The 27,824-nt window shown below is 37.0% G+C and overlaps 1 protein-coding gene across 2 annotated transcripts in view; it reads right to left on the reverse strand.

Moving 5' to 3' along the window:
- LOC140141836 (uncharacterized) overlaps window positions 1–27,824 on the reverse strand; it is a 184,236-nt gene that overhangs the window by 107,184 nt on the left and 49,228 nt on the right. The window contains exons 1-2 of one of the 2 annotated variants that reach the window (XM_072163700.1): window positions 23,279–23,540; window positions 18,665–19,327 (exon numbers count right to left, since the gene is read on the reverse strand). In XM_072163700.1, the coding sequence (XP_072019801.1) occupies window positions 18,665–19,327; window positions 23,279–23,432 (817 nt within the window). In that variant the 5' untranslated portion in view covers window positions 23,433–23,540. Of the gene's footprint in view, window positions 1–18,664; window positions 19,328–23,278; window positions 23,541–27,824 lie in introns of those variants that run through there. The other variant, XM_072163699.1, reaches the window with a different exon arrangement.

The following is a 27,824-nucleotide window of genomic DNA, read 5'->3' on the forward strand; positions in this document are numbered from 1 at the left end:
TGCATGGAAGATTTTAGAATTCCAAACAAAATCGTCTATTTTTAGGCCAGATTGTGCAAATTTCAACTGGATTTTCTAAACATCACAATTTTTCCACTGGAATTTCACATAAAACTAGCAAAAAAAAGTGGATTAAGGTGCATTTGGAATTAAGATGGCAGTGAAATCTTCAGGGGGAGGGGGCGACACAAGTGGAATAACCCATTAACTGGCCTTGCTGATAATCAACCATCGTAATTGCTCGTATCGTTGGGCTTTTTACCATAAAACAATTTGATTAGGTGGCGGTTGAAAACAAACCAATCGTACTGATTTATTGTTTTAGCTGTGGTGAGTGGATGGATTGATTTCCCTATAGCATGCAGGCCACCTATCAAATAGATAATATGATGGCATAAATGAACGATTAGTGGAAAAGAAAATGACATTCTTACGTAGAAGTGATACATATTACACTCATTTAATTTAAAGTATACTCTGTGGTTGTTATATATCAACTAGTGGTGGCGCTACGGGGGGAGGTGGAAGTGCAAGGGGTCGTGTTCCCCAAATATTTTTCTTGCCCCCCCAGTTTGCCCACCCCCATCCCCCACTTTTGAGAATCCCAAAATAACAAAAATGTCTACTATTTGCGGCAAAATTGCGGAAATTCACTTTGCCCCCCATGCCCCCACCAAATAAAATTCCTGGTGTCGCCACTGATTACAACCAAGGCAATGATCCTCTGTTTGTTCTTCACTCACAGACTGTCATGCCTGGGCCGATTTATAACTGGATTTTTGACCAAAAGTTTCTAGCAGGATTCCCTGCAAACACAAAACATTTTACTGAGAACATTAAAAAAGTCGGGTTATATACAGGGTATAACATTCAAAAAACATTTGTGAAAATGTGATGCAAAACATTCTAGCAAAATGTTTTAGTGTTGATGAAATATTTTGCAAAAAATATTTTACAATAACATTTTGAAAACATTTCAAATGGGTTTTTTCAAAAATGTTTTCATGACCTTTATAATAATGAAATTTAAAAAATGTTATTAAAATGTGTTGTATAAATTCAAAACACGCTTAGAACACATTGATGTTTAAAAACATTTTTATCTTTGCTGGGTATCTTGTGCTAGGCCAGTAAATCCACACTGTGGTTAACACCTAATGCTGTTCATAGTATATCTTGATCTTTCAAAGAAAATGATTAAGTGATTCAAAACTTTAAAAAACACTCATATTTTGAATGAATTCAAAGTACACAATAAATTTCTATATAGGTCATAGGTTATCACAAATCCCATAACTAATCAGTACTGATTAATTTCAAATCAAAATCCAAATTTGCAGCAATATCTTTTATTGGCGGCGCATGCATCAACATCCATATCAACAATCAAGACATTCGCATCACTCAATCAGTCATCACTCCACGCCGCTAGCTCTCGTCACTCTCACTTTCATTCTGGTCAATCGCATGCCTGTAGCGACAATGATTGTGTCGGAATTGCGATTAGCGGTGTCAGGTCTCCGGCCACGTACATCATCATATCACATATCCGTTAACCTGGCCAGAAGACGTAATATGCTTGGTTTTGTCCAAAAAAAATATGATTAATCGTTGTCAGGTCTCAAAGGAATAATACCCGCTGGTATGGTAAAATAACTTATTTTATACGGGCATATAAATTTTGTGCTTTTTCAAAAAACATCAATGACCAACATTCACTTTACGGATTACTTATTATGAGCCTTGAGTTTGGAAAAATGCCATGCTACTGATGAGTACACTTTTTATCATGTATAAGAGGAGCTTATGATGTTCATAAAATACAATTTCAGCAAACATATAGCGAGTTTGAGTAAAATGGCTGTAGGAATTTAAATTGTGTCTTGCATATCACATGAAATATTACTGCCCTCTCGAAGGTACTCTAAAGTAATAACAGTTTTGTGAAAATTCAATGATGAATGAGCAAAATATGTGTGCAATCATCATATCTTACGTCTTCAAAATCTGATATCATGTTATTATTGCAAAGTTATACATGTATAAACACACCTATTGGTTTAAATTTGAGGAGATTATTCTCATAATTAAAACGACCAGATATGGTCAATATCATGGGTGGGTGCTGGAGCACACCCCCTCCTGCATCCCCACCCAATTGGCTAAAGTGCCATAGCCACTACCATATTTGCCAGTGGCGTCCAATCCATCTTGAAAAGTGTGAAGGGTGTATTTGGCTTGAGTTGTAAACAAGTGGCTGAAAAGAACAAAACATTATTTTGCCCCCCAGGATTCATGCCTATGGTATCTTATTTAACTATGCCCCTTTCCTGAAATTTCTGGATCAGCCACTGATTGCACACCAACATACGATTTCCTCATGAACCGTATTAGTATCATAAACACAGGCATTGCCAGTCAAACCCCAACAATATAAATTATCAGTTTTCAAGTTTCAATAAATTTCTCACAGTTAACCCCTCCAGCACCCCTGCCCACTTTAGCCTGCTATTTCGTACTTATCATGACAGTCTATGGGTTATTGGAGGGCAGAAGATGACATGACAGTTTTAATGAAGATTCTCATTCCATTGATGCTCGCCAAGGGCTACCGCGTTGTGACCGCGGAGAAATAAACAACCCACAGGGGCTACGATGCGATGTGCACGCTTAAAAACTGGGGCGGTGTGCAAAGTCACAAATGTTTTTTATGCTGAGCTTTTGGAAGGGTTAAACAAAGGTAAGTTTTGCTTAAATTATGTTAATGTTATGAAATCTTGGCTATTTGTCCTACAAATATTCCCGTATGAGCTATGTTAAGGGCATTATGTAAATATTATAAATATGCCAAACAATTAGGTTTGAAAACTAATTAACCAAATTCACTTAAAGAGATTGAACATCATGACTTAGACATAATGTGTGATTTGCTCCACAGCTAGCTACACCCTCAATTTTTCTTGAATTTCTACTTTTTGCATGATTATAATGCCTAGTGGTGTACAAAAATGGGTTATTCCTGTTGAAAATTTACATTTTAAGACTAATTAACCGATGGATTTCAAAAAAGAAGTCCATACCACTGGTGCATGTTTAAATGAACAACATTCCCAGCGCTTGTTACAAATGAGACGAGCATAAAACGTGACAATTCCATCACAAAAGTCTCATGTATTCACTCCAATCTTGTTCAATACAGCCACTGGTTATTTTTCCTTTTGGTTTTTTGGTCGCATTTATGACCTCTGGGTGTGTTAATTGTAGGGCAACATTGCCAGGGTGCTATGATATTCTCTCTGTGTTAGTAACAATTCACTTTACTTTTGTGATGTAAGAAAGTGACAGAATGTCTTCGATAAAAAGCACTAAAATTGCTTTTATCATCTTCTAATAGTTGTTTAAGATACTTTAGATAACTACTTGTTTAAGGGTCGGATAGCAAAGTTTATGCAGCATTTTTCTGGGTCATAAGAGCACATCAGACATATCGAATTGCATTCTGAATATGAGGAATGTCCTTCTGATAACAAATAATTATGATTTTTTGAAAATTTTTACAAATTTTATGGCAAATTATTAAAAATTGATATTTTTGATATTTAACAGTCCTCAAAGTAAACTTTATGCACTTTATAATTCAGTATCATTTATCACAGGGTTTATGTTGCTATTTTCACAACAATAAAGCATTAGAAAAGAGATAATTCTCTAGATGTTGCCTATCAAACAGCCAATCAAAAAACATTGTTTTGTCAATATCATGTTGTGAATATGAGTATCAAATGGGTCTTGGGCTTACTTCTACTATTTTAGAATATTTTGAAAAGTAGGGGTGGGCTTATTCAAACATCAAATGTGAGCTCATACCTCTATGGTTAGAGGAATACAAACCATGGTAGATACTTAAAAGTCAAAACAGCCAACAGATGTTGTGATAAAATGAGTAATTTGATATCGCGATTGGGTTTCATTCATGCTCTAGTTTTTACTCATCAGGAAACACATAATGAGGGAGGAATACAGGTTTTATTGTCATTTTATACAGATTTAGTATTAATGTTTGCGTTGTTCATATAAGGGAAGCTTCAATGCTTCGGGCAGTGTTTATATGCTGTTGGACTGTCAGTTTATATAACCATGGCCTGCCCTCTTTGCCCACTTCCCTACTGTACGTCAATATATGTATATGACGTTTTCATTCATGTAGTTTTTCAGGAAATATATTGATAAACGGGAAGTACCTCTAATTAGAAAGTATAATATTTGGGTTAGTTGGGCTTACTGCTGTAGGCAGAATTGGTGTAGGGTAGCACTACTTTCCGGCTCTGTTGCTTTAGTATACTGTCCAGAGAGGTTGCGTCAGCCGGCCCACAGACCCTAGAAAAAGGGTCTGTGGTCTGAGCCTCGCGATAAAAGCGCTTCGGTTGAACGTCTTGCACGTCGGCTGCGCGTAGCCTCGCTAAGTCTGTGAGGGCCACAAACTGCAGCTTGTGTAGGGCAGATTGGGATAGGGCAGGCAAATCATGAACCCACCCACTTTCCTTAGAGGGAAAACAATATCCTTTTCCTCTTTTTGACACCAGGGAGAAGGCATTTGCATCACTATGTGGAAAATGGCAACAAAATGTCAGATGGAGTCACTGACTCAATCTTGGTGGTATGGATACTGTTATTATCACTGTTAAGTTACAAATCAATGATGCCAAACAAAAAGTAACTTGGCAATCTTGTTGGGCATTTTTAATACAGGCTGCATCAAAATTATTGTTTTTTATCAGTTTGTTGGTGTTTTTGAAAAGCGGGCCTGTTCCAAACCATTGCATCCACTTGAAATGCCAGGACTTTACACTTTATACATCATATTTAGAAGTCTGGTCATCAGTGGTATAGATTTCTTTAAGACACTGGGGGGATGGGGTTGGAAAAAATTTCTTGAAGTATTGTGAATCCAGTACATTTTGGCGACAGAATAAGTTTATGGTACAAATGCGCACAAAGCGCGCGGAAATCTTGCCATTTTGAAGCTAAACTGATGAAATATTGTGCAAAAATGGAACAAATTTGTACTTTGGTGGGTTAAAATGGCCAAATATGAGGTTATTTGGTCAGAAACCCACATACAGGCATCAACATTGGGGGGATAATTGTATGGACCATCCCCCTGGCAAAATATTGGGGATTTATCCCCCATCCCCGGGATCTACACCTATCTGGTCATTTTAAGTTGGTCCAATGATGTGTCCAAAGAACACCTAAAACAAACAGAGAACAGAAGAACAATTTATTTTTGATACAACCTGTAAGTAGCCCAGCGAAAAGTATTTTTTGAAGTCACCTGCTCCTCAAACTAAAACAAAATCTGCTCCCAAAAGGCCCACTTAGGCCTACATTAGACAAAATTAGATATCTTTGAGTGCAAATTCGACAAATAAATTAGTTGTTAAATGCTGCATTATAAGTTTGCCAAATATTCCCAAAATAATTTGTCATCCCAATATTCACTTTTTCCAATACACACCCTAAAATAAACCCTGGCTCATAATAATGCATATCTGTTCCTGTTGTTCCCTTTTGCAATTTAGCCCAGCACAAAAAGCATTTCATCGAACCTCACTTTGGCTTCTCAAAGATGCCAGTCTCTTTTCATTTTAGACCACAAAGATGACTAGTTAGCTGCACACTTTGAGTACTCTAAAACATCCATGCCTTTGGGTTACTACAAAGCACAAGCATTAAGAACTTTTCTCCAGTCTTTGCAACACAATGATGAGATAAGGTCAAAAACTACCATCAAATTTGCAATAGTCTCTAGGATCCACAACATGCTCCTCTATCAGGGCACAGTTCTTTAACCCCAATACAGTTGTACATTCATTGAATGACCTTTGAAAACTTTGGTGGTACTAAACACATACTCTGCAACTTGAGGTCAAATTTTGCACTTTGATTGTTAATTGAGGTTATTGAACAATGCCATTGGGATGAGGCCATTGTGGTCCATAGTGAGTGCCGCCTTTTCAGTTCCAGTCGTCATGGATGGATGATAGTGAGGGACTCGTAGAATGCACAATTTTGTTTGCAAAAGAACGCATCTTTAAGTCTGATCCTGACTCCTCTTCGCAGCGCGATACGATGCTGCAATGCTTTTCAAACATCACAGCATCGTGAGATTAAATTAAAATGTACATTTTAATTTCATCATGCCATGTTGTGATGTTTGAAAAGCATGTGGGATCTGCATCTTCTTTTAAGGTCATTCTACCGACCTTGATTTTCCAGCAGCCAATCACAAGCGTGACCGGCTGCGATATCACAGCGCGATGCAAAAAAGTTGAACATTTTCCAATTCCATCATAGACTGAAATTTCCACCGTTGCAATGAGATCGCTTGTAAAAATGTGGCTCAGATTACAGTTTTTATAGCATCGCAGCATCGTGTCGTGCTGTGATGTGGAGTCAGGATCGGACTTTATTCATCTTTATGCCCTCTCCACCATATTCAGTCCCAAATCCATTTTTTATTTAACTTTTCAATAAAGGCTGATAACAATCAATCACCCTTTATGCATCATATTTCCGAACTAATTTTGTTATCAATCACAATAGAGTTTCAAGTTTGGAATGTATCACAGCTATGTGACACAATTTGTGAAATGTAGCCTTTGGTCTGCAAAAGATGCTTTTTTCCCTGGAAGACAAGCCATATTTTCATGAATGATAGCAACATTTTGTGAAATTTAGCCTTTGGCCTGGAAACGAAACTCGATCTTTCTCAGAAGACAAGCCAAATTTGATGATAGCAATATTTTGGCACAATTTCTTATGTTACCTCTTCAAGTGCCATACCATTGAATTCCATCTACAAGCATATGCCTTTAAATGAGTGTTTTTGCTTTTTTTGATGAAAAAGACGAAAGGTAGACATCCTCCGCAAAATCATTAGGCTTATGTGGAATTTGAGCAACTATATGACTGATACAGATGGCTGTACAAACTTGTATTATTGTAAGACCAATCTATTGTAATGTTTTTGTGGAGAGTGTCTGCCTTTCCTCTTTCATAAAAAAAAACAAAAACAAAACTCATATGCTTGTACTAGATGGAATTCATTTCTCCATGATTGATCTCCCCCAAGTTCTTGATTTTGCAAATCCTGTTTTTTCTTCTTGAGCAAACACTACAATTACAACCAAAAAGCAGGAAATGCACAAAAAAAGCACACAGATCACGCATTTTACCAGTCACTTTATAAAACCTATATCGAAAGTATTGCCTTGACTTTGATGAAGTGCCTACCACAGGCAATGCTACATACCAATACAATGAAGGCCAATTGCCCTATGCCTCTTACAAATGAGGTACGACTCATGCCGCATGTATAGCGGGCTTGCACGCCCATGTTGCACACTCGTGCACCAATTTAAAACCCAGACGAGGCGATACATCATTTGTACATTATTACTTTCTTGTGCAGTGGCCATGCATGTATATAGCTGGAATGAAGTGAAGAAGAAACCTAATCAGGATATTTGTGTCCTCGTTTGTTCCAAATGAGCCCTAATATCTTGAAAAGCAACAAATGTCTCATTTCCTAAGGCATTGTCCAACAAAACCCATTAGCTTGTTTGACCTCAATGTGTTGAGGCCCCGGGGTTGAGCATGAATTTGTGTACCCAACACATGCAAAGTTCATTCTATGAATGTACAAATATATTGAGGTCACAGAACTGCACCCTTGTTGATGAGCATGTTTGAGATGCCAGTGCTAATGTCCAGTCCAGTGATGATATTATTAATGAGACCTACATCTTCATCTATAAAGAGACAACTACGTGTTTTCATCTTCTCTCATCTTGCGCTCTTCTCGTCATCATCTTGGCAAACCCGGGGGCCAAGATTGCTTACAGAATTTTGATTTACTTATTTAGGTGTCGCATCTAGTACAACCAAAACGACTTATTGGCCTCACGGCACCTATGGGTTAAGTTTTTATTAATGTCACCGACCCAGTTATTATTAACTTGTTTAAAAGATCGTAATAGATGGGATAGTTGCCGATGATGCCCCCGAGCAACAATAATATTTCCGTAAATATTTCATGTACGAGCGTTATTTAGGATCTAGAAAAGATGACATTTCGGTAAATATTGAAAAGGAACAGACTTTTGTTGACAGAAAGGTTGCATGATCATTTATATTCATGTTTAAGTTACTCTAATTAAAATAGTGTAAGCTTTTGTCTATTTTTAGTCAAAACAATGTCAATATTGAACAGAGGTAGCATTCCACGTGCCAAAATGTTCTGTGATCTTGAATCTCAGTTTGACTTACCCTAATTAAAATAGACTCTAAGACTAATTAAAAGATTGCATAATCTCATACATTTTCAGTATAAACAATGTCAAATTATATCAAAATATTGTTTAGATTACTAAACTATATTTAGGTTTCGTTGCTTATAACAGTATTCTGCTTCTAATGAGAATAAGTTAGTAGGCAACTGTTTTATGTCATAACAATATCAAAAGCGATCAATTCAAAATAGTTCGCTAGACAATAATGCAAATAATTGTACATGTTTTATCTCTAAACAATGTTCAATGTCAAAATATGCATGGAATAAAGAGTGTATTATGATAATAACTTCATTCATTTTCCATCATTAAAAAATGCAACAAAAGACATTACAAAGATTACACAGCAAAACAATGTGATGATGCCATTGAAGGCAGAAGCATATGTTCGTCAGTAATCATCAATTCCACTTGAGTTTGCAGCGTCAACATAGATCATTAGATCATTAAAAGTGTAAAAGCATCAAGCTCTCCCTTAATTTCAGAATTTTCATTTTAATTACATAGTTGGAAGTTCGAGTTTATTTTCACCATCATCATATTATATACGGTAACAACAATATCAAGAAAAGGATGGCAGGACAATCACAAGAACTGAGGGCAGAAACATAAAGACGCCTACAGAAAACAGACAAGGACGGGCGCTGGGGTGCAAACGGCAGACTGACAGAACTAGTGCAGGCAAACAAAGATGTTGGTAAATTATGCCATATAAGAAAAAGTCATGGCAAGTACGATGGCAGGAGTTATAATTTTGCAGTTGCAGCCACTAAACTGCAAAACTGCAATGTACTTCATAATATTAATACATTGATCTTCCTGACTTCCTGTCTACATGCTGTAATGTCAGCACCCATCTTGTCACATGGGCATTAAATTAAATGCTTTTATTTAAATAGCTTAAGATGATTGTTTATAGTCCCTGGATCTGAATCAATCTAGGTTCAGAGCAACAAGTAGAGACTCCCAAAATCCCCCCTCTCATACTGTATGGTTCTGTACACTGCAAAAAAAGTTGGTCAAATCTTTCTACCTATTTGGTTGGGCAAACTCTTTTACTTATTTGTTGGTCACGGCTTGCCCAATAATAGTTAAATCTAAATTCTTATTGGGCAACCTCTTATTTTGACCATTTATTTATCTTTATTTTACTACGAGAGGAGTAAAGTTGGTGAAGTTTTTGGCCACGTAATTTATATACGACTGTTGTGCAAAATAAATCACATCAGTTGGGCAACTTTGTAGTAAATTGCGTGAATTACAAGTTGTTGGGCAAAAGATGTAAAATGTTGAGCAAAGTTTTCGATCATGCGCACTGTTCTTTTCATTGAACAACAGTTGGTCAACATTCGCGCGGTTCGGTTCTGGAAAGCACATTTTCGATCTCATCGTAAAATGGCGGATGACATGGGTGCTGGCAGAGTGGGGGCTGGCACAGCTAATTGACACCTTTAAAGGTGAGTTTTCTCTAAATTAATTATAAATACATACATTATTACATGGTGCTACTTGCCTAATTTCATTCTGACCACTGTGTATGAAAAATACTGAGAAATTTAGTGAAGTTGTTTGACGACATATGTAGGAGTCAGACACTCGTGATATGCACGCATGGTCATGCATGCATGATGGCAGTCTGTACTGAGCAGTTAATAAGCTTACGTATCAGTTTTTTATTAATCAATCAAGTATTTGAAAATAACTTCACTAAATTTCTCAGTATTTTTTCATACACAGTGGTCAGAATGAAATGAGGCAAGTAACACCATGTAATAATGTATTTATAACTAATTTAGAGAAAACTCACCTCACAATTGAAAAATATGTGCCCAACTAATTTGGCAAATATTTTGCTTAATAATTAAGCAAAAAATAAACCAACATATGAACCAATAATGTGTAAAATGCCCAACAGTTTAATCAAATTTTGTCCAACAATTGGTACAATCAACAATTTGCCCAACAGTTTTATTAAATATTGCCCAACAATTAGTGAAAAATATTTACCCAATTATGTGGGTCAAATATTTTGCTTAACAGTTATGCAAAAATAAACCAACATATGAACCAATACCGTGTAAAAATGCCCAACAGTTTGTTCAAATTTTGAACAATAATTGGTAAAAAAATTGCCCAACTATGTTGGGTAAATACTTTGCCCAATATTTAAGCAAGTTTTTGTAAACCAACTGTTGGTCATAATTTTTGTACAACTCTTGTTGGTCATTTTTTTTACTAACATTATTTGCAGTGTAGCAGCCCTTATAGTGCCCGGATCTGAATCAATCTGGGTTCAGAGCATCAAGTTGACGCCCAAATTACCCTCTCATAGGTTACTCTATGGTTCTGTAGCGGCCCTTATACATAGTCCCTGGATCTGAATCAATCTGGCTTCAGAGCAACAAGTATACGCCCAAATGTCCCCCTTTAGGTTACTATATGGTTTTATATACCTCATATATAGATTCCTCTCATCTGATTGGTTAAAAGTGGAGTCATTAAAATAGCTGTGCCCCCTTTTTCTATCAAGATGACGCCATAAAACAACTGTGCCCGGGCACAGTTGATTCTATGCCCGGAAAATAATTGGATATAATTGGATAATCGCAACCCGAATACACAGATCGCTCAGATACATTGCGCACCCACTATACGGCCGGGCGTTGATTACGAGTGTTGAGACTATCGCGGTCACAGTTCGCAATGAATTTGACCTCTCCTTGCTTGACGACGATCTTTAACCGGCCGCCGTAGTGAGTGCAGTGATTGTTTACAAAATATTACATGTCAAGGATTTATACCTGCCAAATGTCACTTTTTAGACAAATTACTACGACCTGGAGACTCGGCAGTGTGTGATGTTAGCACAGAAACGGTAGGGTTGTTTTAGATTATGACATCGGTAGATATCGGTCCAAATTCTGCACCCTTGCTCTTGCATGCACTGTCATGCTGTGTGCATTTAAGCCTAAAGGCCTATGCAGTTAAAAGCTTGTAGGCCTTGTCAGTCAGGAAATCTTTTAACCAATCTGAGGAAAAGAATCTATATTATTCGGTATATAAAACAAATATTGACTGCTTAATATTCGCGGCACAGTTTAAAATTATAGGCCCTCGGTGATGTCAAAACCATGACTATGCCCTCAGCTTCGCTTCGGGCATAGTCATGGTTTTGACATCACCGAGGGCCTATAATTTTAAACTGTGCCCCGAATATTAAGCAGTCAATATTTGTATACTGTAGCGGCCCTTATAGTCCCTGGATCTGAATCAATCTGGGTTCAGAGCATCAAGTAGACTCCCAAATTTCCCCCTCATAGGTTCACTGTATGTTCTGTTGGTTTTGTTATGGTGCTTTTAGCAGCAAATTGCACCACAAGGTATATTCTGAATCACCATAAAGGAAAACAAGAAACTCTGATGGATGTATTCTGAAAAGTACAATCACAGGGTCAAATTGAAGAAAAAAGGAGAATATTTATACAATGTGATTGCGCAAAGTAGGTTGTTAGTACCTGATTTTGTTAAATCATCAAAAAAGTATAATTTACTCTGATTTGTTCATATTACGAAAGACAAGTATCTTGCAACGTATTTATTGAAGCTGACCCCATTTTGCGGCATAATGCGATTTTCTATATAGTTAAGATTCTTAAATGAACTAATAAAAGTCGAGTTGAATTTGCTCAACTTATATTCCATTTTCTTGATTGCATCATAACGAAGTAGGACGTCTACTTTAAGCTTTTAAGCGCTGTCATCAATGTCACCTTTCATCACAATTGATGGACTATGTAAAAGTGTGAGCTGGGGTAGAAGAGAAGGGGAAATAAAATAACTGTCTAACTACATCCCATTAAGTCAAAATGTGTGATTAAAACAATTCAAGCAATTACAGACCAAAATTGTCCGTTAGGCACAATAAGAACTTATCGATTGAAAAGTGTATAAATTGATCTAAATGTGTCAAGATTTGGCATATCCTGAACTCATTTGGAGCAGAAGAAACAACTTACATCATAATAAGCGAATATCCTTTGTTACATCAATTATGAAAAGCTTAAATTTTCACAAGATTTAAACCCAGCCATTGTAAGGCATGTCCACATGCAGGACTTTCTGCTTTAGCAACATGGTTCTCAGGGAAATATGCCATCTTGAGGATTCCAATCCTTACATCCCCCCCCCCACTTGGGTGCATTTATCTCGATAGACTGACGAAAGTGGGGGAACAGTCCCCCCTTGTGTACGCCACTGGATTTAATTGGTTTAATTTGGTGCACCACTACAGAGGTTACAGTAAGTTTCTGGTTGTAATTCCAAATCTGACATCATTAAGCTTCCCAAAACTCAAGGATTCCATTCTTCAACGGAGTTGTGTGGACACACAGTCGGGGATTAACTTAGGAATCTCAATTCTCGAGTATGTAGATCCTCGAAAATACTATGACCATGTGAACACACCTATTTTCTCCTTAACTTTGAAATAATACTAATTGCTCAAGTGTTGTATTATAGTGTTAAGTATTAAGAAGCTTTCTCCTTTTTGAACTCTAATATCTTGTATTTGCATTTATTTTGATGAAAAAGCTAATTAAGCATCTTAGAAGCTCTACCCTTAAGTAGCTTATAAAACTGGAAAATTTGGAGCAGGGTCAGATTTACCCTTTCCAGAGCCCTAGGTCAGGCTAAAATTTAAGGCCCCTGGCTATTTGGCTCCACATGTTACACCCACCCTCATTCCTGTAAGTGTAACCTATTTTTCATTTAAAGTAATTCACTATATTTTCCCACTTTCCTGTTTTGGTTTTTTTTTCTTTTTTAATTTTATTTCTTTTGCCTCCCAAATTTGGCTCCCTGGATCTTGGGCCCTGAGCCTGGGCTTATCTGGCCCTGTGGTAAATCCAGCTTTGATTGGGAATAAAACAAAATTTCGTTGTTGATAGCATACAAATTTTTTTTAACAAATCGGCTTATAATGTAAAGCAAAGTATCATGGTAAAATCTAAAAATAAAAACACAACACATCCATAAAACATGAAAATAGCAGTTATAACTAGTACCAACCGTACCACGTACCGCTCGTTTCACGAAATAATCCGCTTTTAATAATCCTTCTTAACATGCGATTATTAGTGCAGAATAGATGGCATAGATACAGTGCTAATATTCTCCGCCTTGTGTGTGTAGCCAGGTGTTAAAAATTGGCATATTTCAAGTGACATGTGTAGTCATGGATAGAAACTAGTTAATTTGTTACGATGCGATCAGAGCAGGAAACTTGTCGGTAAAAGTCATTTTGAAATAAAGTCGACATACGTGATAAATTTCTCTTATATATTTCTGATTATTTTTGATGATTTGGAAATAGTTGTATCTTGGAAAGTACAAGTTTAATATCAAATGCATATTCAGCACCATGTATGTAGCTGTTAAATATTTCAATTTTATGGTGAAACTTGAAATTTAATTTTGATCGATGAGCGGCTCATTTCGCATGAATGCTTAGTCAAGTATAAGAAGGAATGGGCTATTCTAGTTGAAATCCATACACCCCATGGAAGACATGACCTTAATCTTACACACAGGGAGTGTGAATTTCAAATGGGATTACCTGAATGGGTGACTCCATTTGAAATCTTCCCCACCCCTGTATGGGAAATTAAGGTCAAGTCTTCCATAGGGGGATATGGATTTCAACTGGAATAGCCAAACATATTTTGATGATGAGAAAAAGTCACGTTTCTGTGAATTCTGCACCTGTTTACATCTCCCCTCCAGTGTCTGCTCCATTAATTGCTAGCAACTACTTTCTTTTACTTTGGAAGGAGACTGTTGCATAAAATTTGCTTCCTATATCAATAAGGCAGTATCTGTTATGTTGTTTACTTGCCAATACACATCTGATCATGATCACTTGTAACACTTTGTGTGCCAGGGCCGTAGCAAGGTTGACAAATGTGGGGCGGCCATCACAAATGTGGGGCGGCCAAATTCCAAATATATGCCCAAATTGAAATAATGATATAAAGAAAAACATAACAAATTTCTCAAAAAGTGGGGCGGCCATGGCATCCCCGGCCGCCCCGCTTGCTACGGCCCTGTTGTGTGCAGACTGATGCAAACACATCACAACAACACAAAATACAGCACTAATATTTTTGAATTAAAAAAATATTATCCTGTTTTGCCAATGCAATGCAGCTAAATCTTAATCCTTTTAGTTCTAACTGGCAATGAAAGTTTGATTTTAATATTTGGTCAATTTTTGGAAATAAGGGCTAAAAATGTGTGTTGTTTGGGTGTTTTTCATATGTTGTGACAATCAAGCCCAAAGACTTGTACAAAGACTAATTTCAAGTTTATGCATTCTAACTTTTGGAAAACACATTTCCTTCTAATGTTTTCCAATAATCAAAAATAACCAATAACCAATAATCAAAAATAACATAAAATATTAAAATTTTGAGCTCACTCTCAGCCTATAATCAAGATTTTGAATGCTTAGACTTGTACCAAGTCTTAGAATTTTGTGACTACAATTGTAAGAAAACATGTAAAATTGAATGTTTTGGGCCCATTTTCCCTCAAATTGTCCAAATATTAAAATTAAACATTTAAGGAAGTTTTTGATTAGCAAACAACTTATCACCAATTTTGAAGCAGGAGGGATAAACCAAGTGCACATACAGTCCTTGGGCGTGGCCAGGGCTTGAACCGAGGACTTAGTGGTGTAAGGTGAGGGAAAACAGCTGTGCCAACTTGCTGTCCATATTATTATATCTCACATATAGTCACAGCACCATCTCTAAATATATTCCAATTTTCATTATGAGGGAACTTATAAAATGCTCGCTAAAATTTATAGTCTGCAAAAGATATTTCCATCCAATTGGTGGTATTACTCCCTCAATGAAGCAAGTTAACAAGCTTTACATTCTGCTAATAGAGGGGGCTATTTCATTTTTAATCACAGTGACAGGCGGTGTCAATTCAGGATTGTCAACTTCATGCACTGAACACCAAGCTCCTATTCTATATTTTATTCTCTTCATTCTTCAATAATGAAATACACAGCTCAGCCCTATTCCTTATCCATTTACAGTGACGGCGCCACGGGGGGCAAATGCCCCCCAGTCAGAACTCTTGCCCCCTCTGTTGCCCCCCCAGAAAAAACACAAAAATACGAAAATTTCTACTTTTTACGGTAATTTTGCGCAAAAGTTTGTTGATTTTGCCCCCCCTGAAATTCACTTTGCCCCTCAATGCCCCCCGGAAAAAAATTCCTGGCACCGCCACTGTCCATTTGGCACTGATGTCTTCTTCTATTTGATAATCTGTACTTTGCAAGCATTACAAAATGCTGTTGGTGTTTGAAATCCCTGTTAATATTTCATGTACAATCAGGTGGTGGCCGCATTGCATTCTCTAAATTCAGTAAATTTTCATCGTCAACCGTGTAATTGAATGGGATTATTTTGAAATTTTTAAACGCTTGAAATATCACAAACAAATAGGCCTATGTTGATAAATAATATAAATACAAGCTAAAACCGTTGGGGTTCGATAATGAACCCCACAAAACTAACCGAGTATATTGGAAATGCCATACGGCCGGGCGGTTTCACAAGTTGCCGGCTCGATCATGTCACCCGCCGCCTGTGTACAATTCAAGGACTATATGTTATCTGTTTTGAGAATTATTTTGGTACCAAAATCTCAAGTTGGCTAAAATGCAGATAGGATCTTGTGGCACTAAAGCAGGCCCATACGCAGGGGGTGGGGTGGTGGTGGTGGGGGGGAGGTGGTGGGTGGTGCGGGGGGGCGTTGCAAAAGTATACAAAGTCCCAAAATATCACAAATTGCGAGCGTAGAGAGCAAAAAAAATACGGTTTTTTATTTTTTGGGGGTCAAAAATGATCCAAATTTTGGAAAGAAAGTCCACTTTTCACGAAATTGCCCACCCCCCTTGGGAAAAAGTCCACTTTTTCAAAATCAGCACCCCCTAAAAAAAAATCCCATGCGTCACGGGCCTGACACTAAAGCCTTAATAATCTAATCATCAAGACTCAAAAAACTTTGATAACCTTTCATCATTCATTATAGGCCACTGAATCTTTGATATCCAGGTAAAATTCATCTGAAACATGTCAAACATTTCCACCCACACAACCTGATATTTGTATAAACCACCAAAAAACAACTTGTTTTTCCTTCCCACTGCTAATTCATCTCATATTCACCAATTAGCAGAATAAATAACACCATTTCTGTTGTAATAAATTCCTTGTCTGTGACTCATTCATATCATCAATTTCTTTTTACACCAGTTTCACATCATGGTTATAATCAATCATCTGTCCAAGCATGCATCAGTTTTAGGTGATTGATACTATTAACCCTAACAGAACTAGGACTCACAAAAGCTCACTATTAAAACCACTCTGCGTGCATGCATTCCACGGGACTTGATGACGCAATCAGACCAAGTCATATATACCCAGGGAATCGTTGCCGGGCCAACTTGACCTGTGTAGCTACATGCTGGGGATCTTCTGCGTGGCATGCGAGGGGTCCGAGGTTCAACTCCGGGGTGCCAAGTGACTTTCTTCTTCATCTTCTCTCCTTTTTGTTCCTTCTTTCCCTTCCGATAGCCAAAAACCACGGGTAGGGTTAGGGTTAGTGACCATGCATATTTTCCCTATATGCCTTCTTAACCCTAACAGAACTAGGACTCACTAAAGCTCACTATTAAAACCACTCTGCGTGCATGCATTCCACGGGACTTGATGACGCAATCAGACCAAGTCATATATACCCAGGGAATCGCTGGCCGGGCCAACGCCACCTGTGTAGCTACATGCTGGGGATCTTCTGCGTGGCATGCGAGGGGTCCGAGGTTCAATCCCGGGGTGCCAAGTGACTTTCTTCTTCATCTTCTCTCCTTTTTCGCTCCTTCTTTCCTTCCGATAGCCAAAAAACACGGGTAGGGTTAGGGTTAAACTTTAAAACTACAAAAAGAAAAAGATTCCAATATCACTATCTCTAATAGGCCTATAACTTTGATATGTCACACAAAAAAGTGAATACATGTATACAGGGAATTTGTTTTAATGACTTTTCAAAATAACAGTAAAATACATTTATTCTAACATTTTTCTCTGCAACATCTGTAATATAATTGAATTTTTAAGTTTGGTTAGATTTTGCATTTTAATTTGCAATTTTGAAAAAAATTAATTTTCTTCAATATGAATCAGGTAAAAATCTTTATTCTACAGGAAATGTTAGTTTTTAATTGAAAAAAAATAATGACCAGGGTGCTGCAAAAATTCATAGCAACTGAAGAAGTTCACACTGTTTATATTCTCTCAACACAACTGGGCTAGTTTATATGTGACACAAGGTTTGTTACTCATTCTTAGTTTCAAAGCACACACATTAATTCAAATTTCAACATGTAAAAGAATTCAATTCAAAACTGAAACGGCCACATGCAGAGAATTCTTGTTTCGGAAAATCATAAACAAATTATAGCTGTGAAATTTCAGGTATAATGTAAATATTTATCAATATTTTCCACAATAGTATGGACATCAGTGATTACTCAAGCTGTGAATCTGACCATACATATGAGGGACAATTATTAATTAGTGAGCAATTTGTAGTTTTGTCCAATTCTATGTAAATACAACTCCTCTGATGGGGTTGCCAAAAATTTCCCAGACCAATCCAGGGATGCAATGCTTGAAATGTTGCACAAATCAGGGATCATATCCCTGCACAAATTAACAAAACTCGGCCCAAAATTTAATTTGTAAGAAATAAATTTTACAGGACATGTCAGCATCTATGTTTAAAATCAGTGGTGTAGCCAGCTATTAAGTGTGATGTGAGGGGGCAAAACTAAATTTTCATCCCCATTTGTCAATTTTTTTCTAGGGGGCAAAGCCCATTTTTATCCCCATTTGTCATTTGTTTGTCCCATTTTAGTCACTTCAAGGACATTTTACTCTTGCTGTCCTCATTTTATCCCTGAAAAATTTCTGTGGGGCCCCCCTGCACCCTCTGGCTACGCCAATGTCTAAAATTGTATTGTCTGTGAATTTGGATCTTGGTGGATTGGGGATGTGCACACTTCACCCCTTCTCTAGCTACAGACCTGTGTATTTTTGTTATTTTCAAACCTTGAATTGCCCTCTACACTCTATAAACACCAAATTACCCCAGAATGAGGTTCCTGAATTCCCCACTTGTTTTCAGGCCTGCAAACAAACAACCAAACAAACAAAACAAACGTGAGCACTTACCTGTAACATCCAGATAATCCAGACTTGCACATTTAGACACTATACCAAAGACGACTTCATTAGACACATTATTGCACCCTTTTAATTCCAGATGAAGTAATTCCGGACAACGCTCCGAGATCAACCTCAATCCCTTGTCCGTCAGTCTCTCGCATCCATTTAACACAATCCTTTGCAATGTCAAGCACACATACGGTGTTTCTGAACACAAACGGCAAATCAGTACCGATAATGCCGAGTCTACATCGGTATGTTTCCCTGTTATCTTCAGTGAACTCCATAACGATGGTTGCCAAGCAAGTCTATGCCACCGTCGACACACTCTTGAGCTCCGACAGAGGTATTTTGTTGGAAGGTACGCTAAGATTTTGGTGATGATATCATCTGCGACACGATCAAAATAAGAATGCTTTAATCTTCCTTTTGTTCTCTTTTTCCCAACAGGTGTTTGATTGTGCACACCGTATCCGTTGGATCCCGATGGAAGGACGGTGGCTGGTGAGATGACCGGAGACCTGTCCGGGGTCATAGCCGGTGACATTGCCGGTGATGTTCCATTGCTTGTCATTGAGCTTTTAGTTCCGGAATCGTGAGATGTGGTGCTGGCTGTACATGGTGCCTTAGTATGTCCATTGGGAACTTTTGGTGTGATGGGCAATGACTCTGTGATGGAAGCAGAGGTTAAAGGTTATTGAAGTGTCAAAGGTTAAAACTGATTGTAATACATTTAAACAAATTTTTTACAATGTATTAACAGGATAATTAAAACCCCAAACAAAAATCTAGTGGCAATTAAAATTAATTTCCCAACACTAATGACTGAAGTTTTGTAAAACATAATAAGTTACTTTGATGAGGTCTGAAAAGTACTTTTCAGAAAAAAAAGGAATACCAAAGTACAGGGGCGTAGCAAGCGGGTGGACAGGGTGGACGAAGTCCATGGGCCCGAGCTTAAGCATATATTTAGTGGAATAGGGATAGGGCTAATAAAGGAGATGTTAAAAGGGCCATGCACTGCTCCCTATCCATGGGCCCTTGAGGCCAGTGGCGGCGCCAGGAATTTATTCGGGGGGCTTGGAGGGGGTAAAGTGAATTTCAGGGGGCAAAATTAACAAATTTTGCACAAAATTGCCGCAAAAAGTGGAATTTTTCGTAATTTTGGGTTTTTACTGAGGGGGCAACAGGGGGGCAAGTGTTCTGACTGGGGGGTATTTTCCCCCATGCCCTCATGACTATACTACTATACCCCATATTACCCCTATTTACAAGCTAGATGAGGTGTGACAAGCGCCTCGGTTTTGGTTTTTCATTTCAGCACAACATGCCTTAGTATAGGCCCTCTGCTCACGCTAACATGCTCGCAGTTTTTTTGAGTTTGGACATAGCAATCCGAGGGAGCTGATCAAGTTTTAGGCTTTTAGCATGTTCATTGAGTTTAAAGTTTCTAAGTGCATTGAGTGTTATCAGCTGCTATTCCCCTGTATTCATGCCTCTTGCTTTGAAATTTGAGTCAAAAGACAATGATATCAAATAATGTGCTAAATTTGGAAACTTCTTTGCAGCGCCAAAATGTTCTTCGCTTATCAATACCGTCATATATCAATGTCTTCGTTATCATTTTGATTGATTGAAAACAATACATCATAGACATTGCGAGGGTCAAAGTTCATCTAGAAAGGAAAGAAACCCCAAAGAGCAGTAAGATAATGGCATGATTAATTTCATGTTCTTTGTCTAGGGTGACACAAGTTCACTGACTTTGTAGATAACATTCATGATGTTTGGAAGAGTACTATTTCAGGTCCTCCCAAGTAATGCAGTATCTGCCATAAACCTACTACTCCCGATTCTGGATTAAAAAAAAGTACCCAGTATTAATTTTTTGGATCAAAAAATTATTATTCTGTTTTGCCAAATGTAATATAGCTAAATCCTGATCTTTTAGTTAGAATTTACTGGCAATTTAAGTCAAATTTCAATATTTTGCCAATTTTTGGAAAAAAAGGGCTAAAAACATACATTTTTGGGGTCAATTTTCATATGCTGTGAGAATCAAGCCCAAGGACTCGTACTAAGACTAAGGCCAGTAAAAATGGTCTAAAGAGGTAAGCCCGGTCGGTCAGATTTTTTTTTATTTTAATTTTTTTATGGCCTTGTGGAAGCAAAAGAGGCAAAGCAATTTTTGGGAAACATGTACATTTTCTGATATCTTTTTTACCAGTTTTCAAAATTAACATAAAATATTAGAATTATGAACAAACTCATAGCCTATACTTAAAATTTTTAATTCTGTAATATAAGAAAACATTCAAAATTGCATGTTTTTGCCCCATTTCCCTCACACTGCAAAAATATTCAAATTTGACTAGTTGCATCCATCCAATAGGGCAGAAGCTTATAAAACCAAATGTAAATTTTGTTTGTGCGTTCTCACAAACATTTGCTATATTGCATATTTTAAATTTAAAAAACTCAATATCTCTCTTCAAAATTCAAGCACACCCCTCTTCTCCTCTCGCTCATATATACACACCCCCACACACATACCCTGACATCTCATGTACCCCCACCCCTTACCACTACATGTACCACCACACCCAATTTGGGTTTCGAGACTGATAAATAAAAACAATTCTAAATTCTGTCTGGCTGCATTGTTAGTATAGGGTCAGTCCATGTCAAAACAGACTGAGTGTACACCCACCCTCTTGGATTATGCTCTCCTTTGGCTCAGGGGTACCTTTCATGGACCCCTAGGTGAGGTCACAAGAAAAAAATTCAAATTCAATTTCGTTTCCGAATGGCGGGCCATCTAAGTTTGGCCTTGAATTTAAGGTGTCCAAATGACAAAGCGCTCTCTTTGAGAGGCATTTTCTTCTTAATTAAATCAGTTGTGACCCTCTTTTGAATGTGGTCACTCACTGGCTGTGTCTGAAATGCCTAATGCCAAAAAAGATTGATTTCGAATTTCGTTGGGATTTCAGAGGGGTCAAAATCAGCACTTCATACTGTTCAATCAAATTATCTTTGATTTTGAAGGACCCATGATAATGCCACAGTGCACTTATAGGTCCTAATTATGTTCAGAATGGATTAACCATGTGCCAATGTCTATGAGCAATTCAAAAAAGAGAAATTTCTAGACCCCCTACAGAATTTTAGGCCCCCTAAAGTGGTTCAGCCACAAATGGCGCTTAAAATCGGCAAATTTTGACACCTAATAACTTTAGGTGTACACCAGATATGAATTTCTAGTCTTTTGCATCTGAAAGAATGTAGTCTAATGTTACTAGGAACATAAGATTTGTTTTGTATTTTTGTGTTTTGATACTTTCAAAAAGGTCGTTGACCTATGAACATTTTTTCGTCATTTTTCCCTCCTGAAAGGTCTGACACATAACAAACTATACATTTTTGGAATCCTCATGACCATACGAGTAATTTGATATATTACTTGACATAATTGGGAGCATTATGGAAATTTGACCCCCATAACCTGTACTTTGCATGTGCATCGCTGCCAGGAAGTGCATTTTTGACCCCTTAAAAATCCATACAGAGGATTAGAAAGTAGTTTTTCTAATTACTTGACTCAAGAGCAACTTGAAATATCAGGATAAATAATACAAATGGCTATAAAGTGATCAAAAATATAAAAAATATCATACTAAAATTGGCATTTTATACCGTATCCTGTATGCATGGTATGTTAGGCAAAAATGACTATTTTTGAAAGCGTCAACTTAATACTAAAACACAAAAAAATACAAAACAAATCTTATGTTCCTAGTAACATTAAACTACATTCTTTCAGATGCAAAAGACTAGAAATTCATATCTGGTGTACACCTAAAGTTATTAGGGGTCAAAATTTGCCGACTTTTAAGTGCCATTTGTGGCTGAACCACTTTAGGGGTGGCCTAAAATTCTGTAGGGGTCTAGAAATTTCTCTTTTTTAAATTGCTCATAGACATTGGCATATGGTTAATCCATTCTGAACATAATTAGGACCTATAAGTGCACTGTGACATTATCATGGGTCCTTCAAAATCAAGATAATTTGATTGAACAGTACGAGGTGTTGATTTTGACCCCCTCTGAAATCCCAACGAAATTCAAATCTATCTTTTTGGCATTAGGTATTTCAGACACAGCCAGTGAGTGACCACATTCAAAAAGAGGATCACAACTGATTCAATTAAGAAGAAAGTGCCCTCAAAGAGAGCACTTTGTCATTTGGACCCTTAAATTCACAATTTTGGTCGAGGTCGCCAAACTTTGATTGCCCGCCATTCAAAAACGAAATGGAATTTGAATTTTTTCTTGTGACCTCACCTAGGGATCCATGAAAGGTACCCTGAGCCAAAGGAGAGCAAAATCCAAGAGGGTGGGTGTACACTCAATCTGTTTCGACATGGACTGACCCTATAATGAACATGAAATCAAAGCATGTGTATCAGTGTAATACAGTATTTTACAGATAAAAGCAATTTACATACATTTTCTTGGTCAAATAAATGAAATAAATAGTAACTCTATTGAGAAAATTATAAAATATACATGCATACAATTCAAAGAAACAAAAATGAACCTAAAACCATTTAAATTACTAACCCACATCCTTTGGTCTGACTCTGACGAATTTCAGCATCTTGGTCAACAATAATCTTAGGAACACATTTATGCTCCTCATTCGATGTCTCCTAAAAAGTATCTCCAAAATTGCTCTTGTTGTTGAATTCTGCTCACAGAACAACCACAGATACATGGTGCAGTTTAGGCATGCTATCGCAGCCCATCTGTTTTGGACACTAAGTTTCTCACAAAGTATCTCTAAAATAGGTCTGGTTCGTAGCACACCGATTCAAATACCACTTGATATGAATATTTAGTATGACAACAATTATGAAGAGTTAATCTCTGTAACAAAAAAGTCTGCAGATGTTTTCCACTAAATTTCATAATTTACACAGATTGAGCACATTGTATGATTTGGCCACAACATCCATGTGCTGCTAAATTACTGCAAAAGTCAAAGCCAACTTGTATATATTTGAAAATCCACATAATCCACAGTTTTATAAACAGAAAAATATATATCCATGCTATTGTATCCAGCACTCAACCTGAATGAAGGTAGATCTCCACAATAATTCCAGTCATTACACACAATCCTGCTACAAATATATATGTTACATAGTTTTGGCAAGCAATATACATTTATATATATCGCCTATTTATCTGTCTGCCGAGAAAATCAATTTTAACATGTGTTCATTGTAGTTCACAAGTGATAATTGACCAGGAAACAGACTATACTACAAATCCGTGCTTTTGTCTTGCGTATTTGAGATGCGCCATGAGAGGAAGGTAGACAGAGTCTCGCTGACTATGATGGATCTGAAGACGTAACAGAGATGTATTTATCACAAGTGTTAGTCCATGGCGGATACAGATATATACAGTGTTCATGAGGTAAATATCAGTAAAACCTGCTCATGATGGATACACAGCCATTGAGAACAATATTTCTCTTTTCTTCATAATTCCATGAGCTTCCACGGCACGTGTTGAATCATTTGCAATGTGAATATGCGTATAGAATTTATCTCCAAAACAGTCAAATAGTATCACAAGTACAAATATATGTTCTTTGAGGATGTTTACAATGAAACAACAGTTTCTTCTTTTCAATGTTAAATTAATTCCAATTGCTAGTAACCATGGTAACAACAGGCTTTTAGTTCAAATCTTGAAGGTATTGGTTGAATATAAAAGTCCATCTCCTAATTAATCCAGCAAATTAATGGGGGTGTTTACTGCATCCAGCATCTCTCACAGGTATACCTACATAGAAAGAATGGCGTGTTACAAGAAAAAACTCCAGATTTTCTGAAAATTACAGAATTTTGTGGAAAACTAATCTTGGTTCACAAGCTGATAGCCACAGCAAGTTAACTTTTGGAGATTTGTGATTCAACAAAAATGCTGTAATTTTACATAAATATATATGCACCTGAACAAGAGAGAATGCATTCTAGCGAAAGATTTCAGTTGAAAAGATTTGCACTGATGACAATAGAGAAAGCATACAAATCCTATAATCTATTTTTCTCTATCAAACGATTTCAATTTGAAGAGATTTGAATGAAAGTCAAATATTACTGTAATCACTGTAATAATATTAGAATTCATGAATAAATCAACAAAGAATTAAGATAATAAATGCAGTGCCTATTCAACCAAGGAAATGTTGACATGGAATATTGTAATCAGAAGCATAATATAGTATAACCAACAATGGAAGTGCCAAAGCAAGAACAGAGGATCAGTTCACTCTTCAGAAAAATATCAGGAACATTTATGAAATGCCAAATGAAATTCATTATAAATAATGATGCTCTCAAAATGTCAGCTCCAAAGTAACAACATACCAGAAATATGGCAACAAAATCCTCTATAAAACATAGTGAATTTCATCATGAATATTATTGAACTCAAGTCCACTAGATCACATCATACTCATACTATAGACATCAGTTTCCACTGGCTATGGTCCATACAGGTTCCAATGAATACAGCCACTATATCTGATCCTGAAATATCCAAAAGTTTGAGGACTGGTACCCGGTAAGTCATGCCGCTCCATATACTTTCCCTGGCAAACCTATTTCAGCAATCTGCAACATTTCAAAACTGGAGTCTTCCATAAATTACCCTGGTAAAATGCTCAAAGTTAGGCCAAATGGTTTCAAATCATTATTAGCTAAAATGCTAATGAGTAAAGGACAGCTTCCAAATTAAGTCCTGGTAGAATTAAAATTCCAGCAATGCTTTCAAAGAAAATTTCAGTAAAATAGCTTAAAATCCAGGCTCTTTGCAGATGACTGTTCAGTGAACACTTTTCACACCTTTCTGTGCACTTATAGGCCCTACTAATGCAAAGTATGAGAAAGTCACCAGCTTATACACCTATAATCTAAACTTGTAAAAATATTTAAATTCCAATCTCAACCTCTCATACTAAGTCCAAAAGTCCTTAAAAACCAATGCAGTTCAACAAACTTGATATTTTCTGCAGTACTGCAATTATTACACTTTCCCATTCAAAGTTCAAACCTATTATTGGTTCTACACTGGTCTACAGCCATTGGTATTTGGGGAAGAGATGAAAGTTATAAGCGGTGCAAGAACAAACTGGTCTAATCATAACAAAGTAAATCATATGTGCACAATATTACAGAAATAGCAGCATTACAATGTAGTAATGTGTTTAAATCTCCTCCTCACAGAGCAAGAGATGTGTATTTTGTAAATGGCTGCCTTATAATACATGTGTGACAATGATTATAAAGCCAAGCTGAGAAGTTTTCAAAAATTAACATACACATTTATATGAGAGCATGATCCATTAATTATCCAAACTTGTACCATATAGGCTAGACCCTAGAAATTATAGGGTCTATGCTTGTACAGACACCCATAATCAGGGGGAGGGGTTGACACAGTTTCAATTCCATCTTTACAGTGCATCTGTGTTTTTTAAAGCAGGTACTCAATTTGATAACCAGGCAAGTTTGGTTCACCCCAGAAGAACTGCTCTGACAGGGCTTCCTCTTTAAGCAAAATCCATTAAATTTGGATTTAGAGCACTCTGCCACTGCAAAATGCAACGCGACGTTACTCTAAATTGAAACGAGACAGACCAATACCACGCCCATAACAAAAAAAGGACAGTGATTTATAGTGCGCTACGCACAGGCACAATGCCTAGACATTTATCCACAAGCTTCAGCACACTTTACATACTTACAAACAACTATCTCAGCTCAAGGACCACTACCTCAGGAATTTGACCATATCTTCCAGACATTTTCAAACAGCAAAAGGCAGCTATTGTACATATCATTATTCCAGGATCCTCTCCATCTCAATACAACTTTTACAAGTGGGTTTATCAGTTATGCAAACATCAACAAACCCATGGATGTAAGTAAACACACCATCTTGTTCTCTGTCATGTAAGGTGGAGCCCAATTCTATTCTCATGGAAATTAACTCTTACTGGTTTAGTTTTCATATAGGTTGGGAATAATTAAGGTCATGCTATCCACACATACTTTTGGCTTTTCTTTCAAATCAATTAACAACAAGAATCTAAAAAGTTATTGTTTGTACTGGAAATAGGTTTTGGAAGTCCCAAACTACTTTCTTCACTGATGTTTACTCCCTATATTCTAATTTACTTCATACCCAACAAACTTAAAAATCTGTTGAATTGGGAGAGTAAAATTTTACTCATTCAATTCTCAGAATCTGGGACTCTGATACAAGTGTGATGATCCAAGATAACATCCCATACTTTGCTCCGCTATTCAGGGGGCGTTGAGGTTTGTAAACCAGTAAGAAACCAGTTGGGTGCAGCATTGGAAATAGCTGGTATGGCGTAGCAAATGCTACACAATTTTATCAATTTAATGCTACACAATTTTGGAGTTGAGTAGCATTTTTATGCCATTGACTTACACTCTGAAGTATGTGAATGTACCAAGAGAAAAGTAATGAAAGCAAAATTTGCTACGCATAAAAAAATGCTTAATTCCAACACTGGTTGGGTAAGGTTTTTACCCAAGATTGGGGTAAATAAATTTTACCCAACATCCGGTTATTTTCAGTAATTTTCCCACAGGTACTTATTTTCACTGATATTAAAACACAATGGAAAAAGTTTGAGAGAAATCTCTTATACTAAATACAGATTCAAAATCTGAAGAAGAAGCAAGCAGTCCTCAATTTTACACCCTTCTCTGCACCAACTGACCCTATGCTGAACTTTGCCTAAAACTATAAGACAGCTGAGCTGACAAAGAAGGACAGGTTACACTTAGTTTTGTTTACAAATAATTACTGGGAAGAAATATTTCCTTGAAAAGTGGATCTCTTCTTCACAAGTTGCCTCTTAAGGTCAAGAAATAATTTGTTGAATAATAGGTGTTGTCATTGTCAGCTTCATCATCGTCATCATCATCTGCATCATCATCATCATCATCATAATCGTCACCACCACTAGCCATCACTGCCATCATCATAATCATCGTAACTATCATCATCTAAAACTGGCTCACTTCCTCTGATCACCATGTCATCGAATAGTACCCTC

Source organism: Amphiura filiformis, chromosome 20 (assembly GCF_039555335.1).
Source record: "Amphiura filiformis chromosome 20, Afil_fr2py, whole genome shotgun sequence".
Classification (NCBI taxonomy): domain Eukaryota; kingdom Metazoa; phylum Echinodermata; class Ophiuroidea; order Amphilepidida; family Amphiuridae; genus Amphiura; species Amphiura filiformis.